The following is a 14,504-nucleotide window of genomic DNA, read 5'->3' as shown; positions in this document are numbered from 1 at the left end:
TAAAGATTCTTTAGAGTCTTAGATTCTTTAGAGAAGATGTTATGCACTCCATGTAGGCAATAAATTGCTTACTTGGTTGATTTAAAGTCAGACACTTTAGATAAAGTGTTTAAAAACAAAAACCGTAGCATACCCATTGTAAATCATGTATGATAATCATGTAACTTCCTAACATAGTAACAGTATTCATTGTTTGAATGAATGAATGTGTGAGAGCGATTTCATTTCTATTCTATTCTCTTTATTTAAAGTTTCTGATATCTAATCAATTGCTGCTGCTTTGACTTTAAGCTTAATCTTGTTTGAAGCTTCCAAGATTAGGAGAAGATGTTTAGAAATCATAGAGGCAATAAATTGTAAAGATTAGAATGTATAAGGAGCTTTCAAAACTCAAAAGTAACAAAAAAAGGCCTAATTTAAAAGTGGGAAAAGGATTTGAATACATACTGGTCTAGAAGATGAACAAATGGCCATTAAACACATGACAGATAAGCAGTATCAGCCACCATTAGAGAAATGAAACTCAGAGCACAAGGAATGAACCTGCTGCAATAACAAGTGTTAGAGAGGATCTGTAGAATTTATAATCCTTATAAATGAATCATGGGAATATAATATCACGAAACTGCCTTGGAAAACAGATCAGCAGTTCTTCAAGACCTTGAACACAGTTCCTGTATTCCCGATTCTTGTACTTAGGTAATACCTAAGGGAACCCCAAACTTCTATTCACTCCAGAACTTGTGACAAATAGTCCTATCAGTGTAATTCAAAATATGTAAAGACTGTCATCAATGACTAGATAAGTAAAATGCTGTATTTCATTCTAATAAAATCTTATTTGGGCATAGACAATCTGTAGTATTGATGAGAGTTGAACTATGCATTAATCTTGGAAGCACAGTCCTCAGGAAACTTGCCTGGTTAAAAAAAAAAAAGCACAGACTGTTCACATTGTGACAACACATGCTGAGTGGGTACATGTCTGAGATCAAAGTAGACATCTAAGTGCCTGGAGATAAAAATATGGGTAGATGCCCCAGGGAGAGTGCTTACTGATGCTCAGTTTCTTTTGGGGGTTATGAAAATATTCTAAAATTAGAGGACTACAGAAGCATATCAGCTCTCCATACAATAAAGACTACAACTGTGTATTTTGACTAGGTGAATTCCATACTCTGTGAGTTATGTATCTCAATGAAACTGTGCTCTTCTTAAAATATGTCATTGTGACATCTTTAAGTTTACTTCAATAACTGATTTTTCTATCAGAGTTTACTGGAAAAAATTCAAGGAAACCTCTGTATTAAGAACATAGAGGAAGGATAGCAGGCTACCAAGAAGAGACTTGATACCCTATGACCATATACAGGGGGAAGAAGTCCCCCTCAGTCACAGACATAGGGGAGGGGAGTAAAGGGAAAATGGGAGGGAGAGAGGAATGGGAGGATACAAGGGAGTGGATAACCATTGAGATGCAATATGAATAAATTAATAAAAAAGAACATAAAGGCCTGAAAAATGTGCATACGAAGAGCATCATACAGACTGAACAGTTTATATTTAGGAACTTTTCTCTTAACTCTATTCCTTGACGATAAAAAAGGATTCTTTTTCAGTCCTGCCATAAACTTCCAGGTACCAGGCACCTTTCTGAACACTTCAAAAGGAGTTCAGGAGCCACGGGAGATGGCTCAATGGGTACAAGGTCTTGTATGTGCATTAGGACGCGAGTTTGAACCCTCAGCAGCCACGTTTCACAAAACAACAACCACCATACTGCGCATGCCTCCTTGAATTTCTGCAGCTCCAATTCTGCGGTGGGGAGCGAGGGGAAGGAGGGTCCCTAGAACTTGCTGATTGGCCTAGGACCTAATTTAATAAGAGGCCCTGTCTGAAAGGTGAAAAGAGGGAGAGAGAACACCCGGCACCATCCTCTAGCTTTCCATGCGTGTGCACACACTCACATTTATCTCAAGTGCATAGCTCAGAGACCCTGTCTTCCTGGTGCTCGTTTCTGGCCTTCTTATGAACAGTTGCTGCATTCTCTACAGCACTTAGGTTCCGTATGATAATGTAATTACTTGTACACGTAGCAGTTTAGAAGTTATCTCTTAATGTAGCACTTGTTTTCTTAATAACATGACTTACTCTTTCAAGCAAGCCCAACATGATTCTTACACTTCCACAAGCTGCCCAGAGCTTACTGTATGTTGAATCAGGAGAAGCGTAGCAGAAGAGCTTTTAAGGAACTGTTATTGTATGCATGGAAAAATCTCATTATAGAGACAAGTGCATTCCTATTCCTATTCTAGACTAAGGACCTCACAAAGATGGTAATGTGAGAATTATATTTGTATGTAAGCTCCTTGGGAGACAAATATATCTATACATGGAGATTGCTTTCTTCATAGTTCTAATAGGCACTAATTGAACAACAAATAAATTGTAAAAACAGGATGGCTGTGATTTAATGTAGCATTTAACTTAAAATTAAGATTTTTTTTGCTACTTAGATCTCACTTTATGAGATTTTAGAAGCAAAAAGCAAAAAGCGTAGGTTATTTGTAAACAAGGTCAGTATAATTAGAGTCTATCTACATGCTAGACTGAAAATTGTGTATATATTCATATAAATATTAATAAAATACAAAAACAGAAAACTATAAAGCCACACAAGGAACATGTCATGATGCAGGGCTTCTTTGTTTCATTTTGGACAGGGAGTTCTCAGGGATATGTTGACACTAGTGGTTTCTATGAAACAAAAGTCCGGTGATTTGGGTTTGCATTGACATTGTACTGTGGGATCTGACAGCGCCTTACAGTGTTATCTTACAGATTTTTTCCTTTATTGTAGAAAGATGAACAAGCCATGCTAGAGGACACACTGGTTGCCCTATTGGATTTGGAAAAAGTTTCCTTTTTCTTCAAACCATCAGAAGAGGAGCCGCTAGTAGCAAGTGGGTAACTACGGGTGTATAGAAAGTTTCTGCTAGCGGATATTAACATCATTTCATTTGCTCGTAGTCATATAAGTTGGATGACTGAAAAAGGTCTCTTTGACATAGCTACTTCACAACGTCAATGCTGATAAAGGCTGTATGTTAGGATTCATTGTTGAGTAACAGTCCTTGTTAAGTGTTGAACCCATGGATTAATTTTCATGTCTTTAAGATTTTGCAATTTCTGCGACTTTTCTACTATTTCAACCTTGTCATAAATGTTTAAGAAGAAAATGTCTATGAGTCCAAGAAATCTCCAGTTTATTTTTTAAAAACAGTTTTATGTGCCTTCTGTTTTTCACAAGTGTGTGGGTCCTAGGTATTGTAATAGAAGATATAAGAGTCTTCAGAGATGGGATTAGTTCTTCTTTACTTTCTCAACAGCTACTAGGATACATAGAAACTCAATAAGGGCACACTTCAAATCCACAATTTGAGGAAATAATGGTAATGATCCTTTTATTTTCCTCATCCAAAACTTCATTTGCATGCTTACTTCTTGCCAGCACTATTCTGGGTATCAGGTTCAAAGGAGTACTGAACAGATGGTGCCTTCCATGGATTATAAATTGAAGTGAGGAAAGGAGACAACACATCAGAAAAACAAATTAATTTGCTGTGGAGTTAAAAGTAACAACAAAATTGTTTAAAATACAAAGATGAAGGAACAGGGTAAAAGGTTCTGCTCATAGGATCGGGATGGCATCTGGTCTAGGAGAGCAGGGCTTTGAAGGGGCTGAGGGAGAGTCACACAGATGTTGGAGGAAGATTCTGTCAGACTTTAACTCACAGGCCGGAGAAGGTGGGGCGTGTTCTCAGAGCAGCATGCCAGCCTTCTTGGTTATGGTAGAGCAATAGAAGAGAACAGAGTATGAGAGCAGATAGAAGATAGGACCATGTGAGGCTTCCTGCCATTGAGATATGGCCACACTCCTGTTTGCCAGATGAACAACAGGACCTGCTTTACATATCCGAAATGATGCCTCTGGCTGTAGTGTTACATAGACCATTCTGAGGACAAGGAAGAAGTCCACCAACAGACCACTTGGGAAGCTTTTGAGTGACGCAACTGAGAAATCACAGTGACCTTTACTTGAGGGGATCTGTGGCGATGGTAATACTAAAAACAATACCGGAATTGTTTCTCTTAATTTATGGAAGCATTGAGAATTTTTTTAAAATGCTGCTTGAGGAGCTCTAAGATCCTATGAGCATTCATTGTCCTCTGTGGTTTCAGAATGACATATTTTTGACAGATGAGTAAGCTGCTCTGTGAGTGAGTTTCTTATCCACAGTAAGAGACATTGATGTGTTGGACATTAAAGCTAATTGTGACCACATAAGGAAAGGTAGGATTCAAATACATCTGTGCCCGTGAGAAAGCAATCATGGTGGTGGTATTTAGTGGTGTTCTTAATGCATCTCACTGGAGCATAACTTGGACTTCTGAAACTTTTGAAGTGCCAATTTCAGTGCCTCATGGTTCCACGTTAAATATCATAACAAAGAAAGAGCAGCCATTGTGGGTTTGGGAAAGGAGTTGACACATAAGCCTTTCAGGAATGAGGTGTATTAGGAGAAAGAGCCTGGAGACCATGAACGAGCCTTGAGTGGGAGAGCATTAATTAGAAGGACATAGTGTCATTAAAACAGCATAGCCTGTGCCTTAAAGGGAAACCAAGAGGAGCTTCATTTAAAGATAGTTCAGTCAGGTGTGCCTATAGCTCCAGTGTTCTCTAGGGAGACCATAGAGAGGTCGATTTCTGTGAGTTTTTGCAAGCCTCATTCACACAGTATATGTGAGGTCAGCCAAGTACAGTGAGAAGAAGAAGGAGAAGAAGAAGAAGAAGAAGAAGAAGAAGAAGAAGAAGAAGAAGAAGAAGAAGAAGAAGGATAGAGCCACCAAGACAAGAATGGTTTGAGGAGGACAGATGAGCCTTCAGAGGAATCTCCAGAACAACGGATAATATCTGGACTTTCTAAGTTTTGGCAGTAGGCAGGAAGTTTTACATCATGCATGGTAGTGTGGGATAGCGTAGTTGACAAAGAGTGTGGAGGATCCAGATACTAGTTAGAACCATGAATAAGGATCAGTAACACCATAAGCATCTCCTAGGGAGAGAGCTGCATGTGCATCCATCCTTATTTCTTCAGGATATGGGATCTGCTTTCTTTTTAAAGATGTAGACCACGGTCTAATATTAATTTCAAACTGATGATAGGAGAGGGTTCTCACTGTGAAAGCTGGGTTGATATGCAAGATCCATCATATCTTACTTAAGAGGTATAAGAAAGTTGGAGTGTGTTAATGTTTATGGCAAGTAGTTTCAGCTTTCTACCTGTGCAGAGGCAGATACGTCAGGATAGCTAAAAAAGTCTATCACTGGTATAGACACGGATTAGCTGTATGCCTCTGGGGAGAGGAAAAAATACAGAGAGGATGTGTCAACTGGAAAGAAATTCACTTTGACCTAGAACCTGAGTTCAAGTCCTGGGTTCATTCTCATCCATCAGAGTGTCAACCAAAACATTAGCTTTCCCCAAGTCAGAGTTGGGAGGTTCTCATAAAATAAAGTGTTGAAATCCTCAAATGTTACATGCAGTTCATGGTTACAATCAGTATTTGAATCCATCCCCTTATACTTCCTTTTTGGCAAGTGATGACATAACATCTCCTTTATAATGATGATCTGATAATTACAGTAGCTGTTAAAAGAATGAGCACTTGAAAGCTCCCACTGTCTCCATATGGACCAAGAATTGTGTCTGGAGCTATGGATATTATATTGGGTGAAATAGACATGGTCTGCTGTACTGACATGATGTTGACAGCCAAGATGAAACACAATGAGTTAACTATGGAGGTAGGAAGAGATACATGCCATAAAGAAATAAAAGATGCACACAAAAAGAGGATGATGTGGCCTTTTCAAGGCTGGCAGGAGAAAGCTTCCTGTAGAAGTAGCTCTTAAGTGGATCTGAAGGAAGACAAAGACTTTGAAAGGGTTAGAGAGACCATGCAAACAGGCTGACCTATCAGCATATAAATCAAAATGTACAAATTCACTCATCCCATTCATTTGTCTGGTGTCATAGCTGCAGGGATGATAACTGTCACCACTGTTCTGTAGGGTGAGTCTTCCTAGGATGTTCCCCAACTTGCCCTCACACAGTGATAGTGGCAAGCTGCCAGTCACTTACATTTATCTCAAAATCAATGTGTTCTCCATAGAAGATGACCTTTCAATTCTGACAGGCAGTGGGCTTCCATTCCATACTGCTGCTCATGTTCAAAAACAGCTTCATAGTCTCCTTATTTTGTTTTCAGAATTCAATGTGTATTTCGAGTGACAGTCCTTTATCAAATGGATCTCTCACTGATATTTCCTTCTAGTTGAATGCTTGTCTTCACGTTGGACTGGCCTCATCTTTCATAGAGCTCAAATGTTGAATTCTTATAGAATCCAGATGATCAACTGTGCCTACGATGGCACCATCCATGGTCATCTGGCTTCCCCCTGTGCTGTCTTCTAGGATTTATACAGCTTCAAACCTTCCATGTAGGTTTTTACCTACTTAGAGTTAATCTTGAGAATGGATGTAAGCACTATTTTAAGACTATTTTTTATATGTACATGCCCAGTTGTTAAAAAAAAAAAAATACCGTGCATGAAAAATTTAGCATGCTGTCCTTGTTCCTTTGTCAATGATTAATTTGCAGTTCACATGGGAATAGTTCACATGCTTTAAATTAATTAATTAAATAATTAACCTCCTGATTGGAACTTCTCCTCCCCCCTCTCCTCTCAGTCCCTCACTAACCTTTCCCCTGTCCTCCCCTTATACCTCTTTGCCTTTCTTCTCAGAGAAGGGGGTCCTTCCATGGATATCAATCCTCCTTGATATATCAAGTAAGACTAGGTGTATCTTCTTCTATTGAGGTTAGGCAAGGCTGTCCAGTTAGGGAAAGGGGTTCAAAGACAGGCAACAGAATCAGAGACAGCCTCTCTTCCCCGTTAAAGGTCCCACATGAGGACCAAGCTGTACATCTGTTACATATATATGGCAGGGCAGGAAAGAATCATCCTATGGATGCTCTCTGGTTGGTAGTTCAGTCTCTTATGGGCCAGGTTAGTTGATTTTGTAGGTATTCTTGTGGTATCGACCTCTCTGGCTCTTCCTCTCCTTCTATCCCCTTTTCCATAAGATTCCCTGAGCTCTGTCTAATGTTTGGCTGTGGGATTGTGATTCTGTTTTCATCAGTTGCTAGGTGAAGCCACTCAGATGACTGTTATGATAGCCTCCTGTCTGAAAGAAAAGAAGAACATGGTTAGAAGTGTCAGTAATGAGCTCTCTTTCATGGCATGAGACTCAAGTTGAGCCAGTCATTGACTGGTTTTGTATGTGGGTTGGTGTCCCCTCCTTCCACTGGAAGTCCCCCCTGCCTATAGAAGGTGGCCACTACAGAATCCATATCCCTCACTGATAGGAGTCTCATTTAGGGTCACAATAATAGACTCCTACGAGCCTCCACTTGTCCTGAAGATGCCCCCTCCCTTTGTCCTAAAGGTGTCCCTTCCCCACCCATTTCCATTCTCTAACCCCCCTCTAACCCTTCCCACTCAGTTCCCCACCCCACCCCACCCCTGCCCACTCAATTCCCTCCCTGTTTTATTTCTCCTTCTGAGTGAGATTCAAGCATCCTCCCTTGGGCCCTCTTTGTTACTTTGGGTAACAAGCTTCTTTGGGTCTGTGAATTAGAGGGTGGCTATTCTGTACCTTATGACTAATATCCACTTATAAGTGACTACATACCATGTATGTCTTTCTGGGTCTGGGTTACCTCACTTAGAATGCTATTTTCTAGTTCCATCATTTGCCTACAAATTTTGTGATGCTCTTATTTGTAACAATAGAATAGTATTCCATTTTATAAATATACCACATTTTCTTTGCCCATTCTTCAGTTGAGGGGACATCTAGGTTGTTTCTAATTTCTAGCTATTTGGAATAAAGTTGCTATGAACATAGTTGAGCAACTGTCCTTGTTGTATGTTGGAGCATCTTTTGGAAATGATATAACTGGGTCTTGAGATACAGCTAGTCCCAATTTTCTGAGAAACCACTAGATCAATTTCTAGCATACTTATACAAGTTTGTACTTCATCAGCAATGGAGATGTGTTCCCCTTGATCAACATCCTCTCCAGCAAGTGCTGTCACTTGAGTTTTTGATCTTAACCATTCTAATGGGTGTAAGAGGGAATCTCAGAGCCATTTTGATTTGCATTTCCTTGATGACCAAGGACATTAAATATTTCTTTAAGTGCTTCTCAACCATTGGAGATTCTTCTGTTGAGAAATCTCTGTTTAGCTCTGTACCTCATTTTCTAATTGGGTTATTTGGTTTGGTGGTGTTTAATTTCTTGAGTTCTTTATACCCTTTGTTGGATGTAGGGTTGGTGAAGATCTTTTCCCAAATCTATAGGCTGCCATTTTGTCTTACTGATGGTGTCCTTTGCCTTACAGAAGCTTTTTGGTTTCATGAGGTTCCATTTACGAATTGTTGATCTTAGTACCTGAACTGTTGGTGTTTTGTTCAGGAAATTGTGTCCTGTACCAATGCATTCAAGGTTATTTCCCACTTTCTCTTCTATTTTATTTAGTGTATCCAGTTTTACGTTGAAGTCTTTGATCTATTTGGACTTGTGTTTGTGCAGGGTGATAAATATAGATCTATTTAGATTCTTCTACATGCAAACATCCATTTAGACTAACACCATTTGTTAAAGATGCTTTGTTTTTCCCATTGTATAGTTTTGGCTTCTTTGTCAAAAATTGGGTTCACAAACCAAGCCTTTGATAAAATCGAACACCCTTTAATGTTAAACATCTTAGAGATATCAGGGATACAAAATGAATTCCAAACACAATAAAGGCACTATAGAGCAAGCCAATAGCCAACATCAAATTAAGTGGAGAGAAACTTAAAGCAATTTCACCAAAATCAAGGACAAGACAAGGCTATTCAATGTAGTACTTAAAGTTTTATCCAGAGCATAAGACAATTAAAGGATACAGACAGAAAAGGAAGAAATCAAAGTATCAATATTCACAGATGATATGATAGTATACATAAGGGACCCCAAAATTCTACCAGAGAATTCCTACAGTTCATAAACACCTTCAGCAAAGTAGCTGGATACAAAATTAACTCCAAAATCAGTAGCCATCTTTTATATAAGCAATAAAGAGGCTGAGAAAGAAAGTAGGGACACAACAGCCTTCACAACAGCCACAAATAATATAAAGTATCTTAGTGTATCTCTAACCAAGCAAATGAATGGCCTGTATCATAAGAACTTCAAGTGTCTGAAAAAAGAAATTAAAGAAGATATCAGAAGATGGAAAGATCTCCCATGCTCATGGATTGGGAGGATCAACATGGCCATCTTACCAAAATCAATCTACAGATTCAAAGCTATTCCCATCAAAATTACAACACAATTCTTTACAGTCCGTGAAAGAGCAATTCTCAACTTCGTATGGAAAAAAAGAAAAATTTAGAATAGCTAAAACAACCCTGCACAATAAAAGAATTTCTGGAGGCATCTCCATCCCTGATTTCTAGTCATACTACAGAGTGATAGTTCAAATGTTTCTAGACTGGAGTTCCATTCATCAGCTTGTCTAGTCTTTGCTCATCAGCTTGTTGTCTTAATTTCTATAACTATAGAGTGATACCTGAAGTTAGTCCCTATCCTTCCCTCCTCTTGTTCTCTTTATCACTATGTTAGTTGTTCTCAATCCTTTTTCCTCGTCTTGTGAACTTTGGAATAATTTTGTTGATATTCCTGAATACCTTGGAATTTTAAGAGATTGCATGAAAACTGTATATCAGATGAGGAATAAATAACATCTTAACAGTATTGGCTCCTCCTAATCATGAACACAGGTTAGCTTCCCATTTATTTGTTTCCTAGTTTGTTTTTCTGTGTGTGTGTCAGAAATTTTATTTTTCTCACATGAATCTTGTATATATTTTTAGTATATTTTACTGTAAACAAGATGTTGCCCATTCTTAGTAGATTTTACCTCCTTAATTCCTTTACATTGCATCAGCCTGTAATATATGTTTCTTTGTGGCATCATTACCATCCTTTCAATAGCATTATCCACTTACACAATTTTGTTACATTAATGGCAATGAGTAAATACATAAAATTTAATAAACATTGACATATATGACGGGTATAAAAATGTAAAATATATAAATATTTAGTAGGTATAAATCCATATTTTCTTCCTTCTGTCTCTGTTGGTCCCCCTCTATCTTTCTGTCTCTCCCTCTTTATCTTCATCTATCTCTATATCTATCTCTCCCCATCTCCCCTGATCTGTTTCTCTGTAGCCCAGATTAGGCTGGAACCTCCCAACCTTCTAGTACAGGTGTGAACTGCTATGCTTGATGGGTTTTGTTATGCTGGTTTTTTTTTTTTTGTTGTTGTTGTTGTTCTGGTTTTTAACCAGAAATAAAATATTTTTCCCAATCATGAAAAAGACATTCTTCTAAATCTCCAATATTTGTTTATTTTCTAAATCAAACCATTAATGTGCCTCTATGAAACAGTTACTGAAACAGGATAGGCACTAGGATGTGGCATTAAAGAAGACTAGTGAACATCAGTAATGTGTCTCCTTTGCCAGGATACATAATTAAATACATCAACAGGAAGCCTGTTGTCTGTGTGGTAAAGGGCATTTCAACTTGAACTCTTTATCAGTTTCATTTCAGGAAACAAATTTGAAGTGCTAATGTTTAATCAGAAAGATATATTAAGTACCAGATATGTTTTGTACTTCATTTTTAACTGGTTAGTATGTGTGTTCTAATTTGAGTATTTTCAGAATGATTTTATATTATTTTTTAATGGGGTAGAAATATTGTCAATTCATGTAAAAGAAAATGGATTTACAGTTGCACTGTCAAATATACGCACAGCATTCAGCCATTCAGGCTGGCTGATTTTTTTTTTAAGCCATTAATTTTAAGGTTTTTGTAAATAGTTACAAGAATTTGAAAAGATAATTTTTAGTGACTATAACACAAGCTCAACCAAATATGGTTCATTTTAATCTGATACTCAGAGAACAGAGCTTATAAAACCCATGTTCATTTTTAAGTGGTTGATATGTAGTCTATTTCTCACACACTACTTAAGGAATGTACCCCATGGACTCATTTTGACTAAATATGAATGAGACAGCTACCCTGAGAGACCCTCATTTAGTTTCCTGAGACATCTGGTATGTCAAAGTGTAACCAAGTTTCCATTACAGAATTTGATATTAAGCTCACTAATAAGCCAATCCCTTTAGCCAGTGAGACTCTGATTTAATTCTCTTCTACTGAACAGCACTTTATATGTCATGTGGGCCTAAATGTACAGTGTAAGTGTTACAGATGTGAGGGCAAAGGTTTCCCCAGAGTTAGTGTCATAGCTCTGAGGGGAAAGCTATCATGGTAGTCGGGAGCCAAGGAACACCACAAGGTCACACTGTACAATAAGCTTTTCACAAGACATTAATGGGAAAGACACAAGCGGGTGGCTGCCTATGCACAGCAAGAAGCAGCAAAGACCTGAGCAGGAGATAGACTTTATATAGGGGTTGGGGGAAGGGATGCAGATTTCCAGCGTGGCCTGGGATTGGTGGGATTTTGTGGCTTGATCATGGGCTCTTTTGTTTCCTGTCGGGAAGAGCTTTGCCACCTGTGTCTCCAGGGGCTAGAAATGGATCTTATGGGAGTTAGTCTGTGGGGAAGGTGAGTAGGCTCACCATCAGAGCAATCTTAAGGTGGGGCTTGGCCATTCACATACCTCAGGGGTCTTACATACAGGAATGCTCTTCATACATTACTTTGCACCAAATTTCAGATTTTTTAGGGGGTAAAGATGTAACATATTACTGATATGATCCAAATGTACTGTATATTGTATCCTTGACTTCAGGGAATGACATGGCGTTTAATGTCATTTCAGATGTCCCTCTTACATACCAAGTAGAAGGAAGCCGGCAGGCTCTGAAAGTTTATTTCTACCTTGATGCTTACCATTTTGAGCAACTTCCCCAACGGCTGAAGAATGGAGGAGGGTTTAAAATTCATCCTGTTCTCTTTTCACAAGGTGAGCTGTTTTCCTTTTTAGGCTTCGGCTGTGTAAACTACCTATTTGGCCTTTATTAATGTTTTAAATACATGTAATGTTAATGGTGAATTTTTCCCACTAATTTGAAAGATCTTTCATAGTGTTCAGTTAATGTAATTGTTTCCATGAGTGTCTGTTAAGAATGGTTGGTTTGAATATATTCATCAAATACAATTGAAGCATTTTATAAGAGGGAGAAGCACAATGAGTAATTCAAAGGCGGGGGAGGGCAAATTAAGCTGAATGAACTGTTTTTTAAAAAGTATGGCAAAAAAATCAAATGGTTACACTTCTACATGGCATAGAAAATGTTCAATATTAGTGTGTTTCTGCTGGGTGTGATGGTGTATGCCTAGAGCCCAGCATTAAGGAGGTGGAGGCAGAAAATATGTTAATTTGAGACCAGTTTGGGCTATACAGTAAGACTCTGTCTGAAAACAAGTTAAACTTACATACACTTTTACTCTGGCTTATGCCATGTGCATATTCACAAATGTACATGAATACTAAATGTTTTTTATGTCACTAACTGGAAAAATCAGTGCTTTTTATTATTGTATATATCAATTTTGTGAGGAAATGAATATTCCTGCTATTTTTTTTTTCTGTAAGTATTCAGTGAATGACATCTGCAGTAAAAGAAATTCAGAATAATATAAGATTGAAGAATCTTGTCATGAATTTCCAAGAGAAGCTCCTGGAAACCCAGAAGAGACCAGACATGCACATTATGGTACATACCTGCAGGTTTAGGAGTGACCCTCTGCCTTATAAAATGAGTGTGCTAGAGGCCTACAGTATGGCAGTTTCGGCAGAACTCCAATTTGTCCCTTTTGGATTTTCAAGACCAACCTTTATGTACTGGGGTCTTTATTAGTCTGATGAAGAAGATCAGAGTAGAGAAAGAAAACCAGCAATAGGACTAAGGAATAATCAGGCATGTGAAAACCAGATTTGTCGCAAGTGGAAATCTTGCTGGTTTTTAAAGAAAGCTTGTTCTTCCTCAGGTTTCCAAATTGACACAACAAGGGGTATTTCAGTGATTTTCAAGGACTTGTTAGGGGGCATTTTCATTTTTTCTTTGGATGTGTGTGATAGTTAAGGTCAGTGCTGGCAACAGTCTGCAAGAAAGAAAAGAGAAAAGAAAAAGAAACAATGACCAAGAGTAGATCTTTGGAAATATATGAGACTAACCTGAAACATGATGGAAGCTTCCACAGAGTTGCAAGAGACAGAGAAGAATGCTGGGTCAGACTTCATTTTTATAGCTTTAGGTGGGCTTACAGCTCTTAAGGCCTTTTTTTGTCTTTTATTGTTTTTATTTTTTATTATGAAATAGAGAGAGAGGGAGGGAGGGAAAGAGGGGCACACACACACACACACACACACACACACACACACACACACACACACACACGACAATTTATGGTGTCCAGTTTCTCCTTCCACCTTTAAGTAGGTCCTAGGAGTCAAATTTACATTGAGAGTAGCAAGTGCCTTTCGCCCATGAGCTGACTTGCCAACCTAATTTCTGTCTTTAAAAATTTTTTGTCCAGATATAAATGAGTATATGCCATTTGAAATCTTTCTGCTTCTAGGTTAACTCACTCGTGATCATTTCTAGTTCAATCCATTTGTCCACAAATTTTGGGAATTCCTTGTTTTTAATAGCTGAGTAGTATTCCATAGTGTAAATATACCACAGTTTATTTATCCATTCTTCTACTGATGGACACTTAGGCTGTATCCATGATCTGGCTATTATGAATAAGGCTGCTATGAACATGGTTGAGCAAATGTTCTTGTTGTGTGCTGGAGCATCTTCTGGGTATATTCCAAGGAGTGGAATATCTGGGTCTTGAGGAAGCCCTATTCCCAGTTTTTTGATTTAGCGCCAGATAGATTTCCAAAGTGACTGTACTAGTTTGCATTCCCACCAACTCAAACTATAGCACCATCCAAGGACAATATGTGCAGTAAACTTCAAACCCCTACCCAGATCTAGCCAACGGACAGGACATTCTCCACAGTTCAGTGGAGAGAGGGATCTAACTTTCACACGAACTCTGGTGCCCCATATTTGACCACGTCCTCTGGAAGGGGAGGCCTGGTGGCACTCAGAGGAAGGATAGCAGGCTACCAAGAAGAGAATTTAAATCCTATGAGCATATACAGGGGGAGGAGGTCCCCCTCAGTCATATTCATAGGGGAGGGGAGTAAGGAGAAAATGGGAGGGAGGGAGGAATGGGAGGATACAAGAGATGGGGTAACAATTGAGATATAATATGAATAAA

The 14,504-nt window shown here is 38.5% G+C and overlaps 1 protein-coding gene across 1 annotated transcript in view; it reads left to right on the top strand.

Moving 5' to 3' along the window:
• The window catches only part of PREX2 (phosphatidylinositol-3,4,5-trisphosphate dependent Rac exchange factor 2), a 291,433-nt gene that overhangs the window by 190,925 nt on the left and 86,004 nt on the right, over nt 1-14,504 (top strand). The window contains exons 33-34 of the mRNA XM_084782996.1: nt 2,861-2,963; nt 12,046-12,189. Of these exons, the coding sequence (XP_084639122.1) occupies nt 2,861-2,963; nt 12,046-12,189 (247 nt within the window). The remainder of the gene's footprint in view (nt 1-2,860; nt 2,964-12,045; nt 12,190-14,504) is intronic.

This window comes from Acomys minous (assembly GCF_964271855.1).
Source record: "Acomys minous genome assembly, chromosome: 1".
Classification (NCBI taxonomy): domain Eukaryota; kingdom Metazoa; phylum Chordata; class Mammalia; order Rodentia; family Muridae; genus Acomys; species Acomys minous.
The sequence above is the reverse complement of the archived record's forward strand: the minus strand, read 5'-3'. Positions and strand labels throughout refer to the sequence as shown.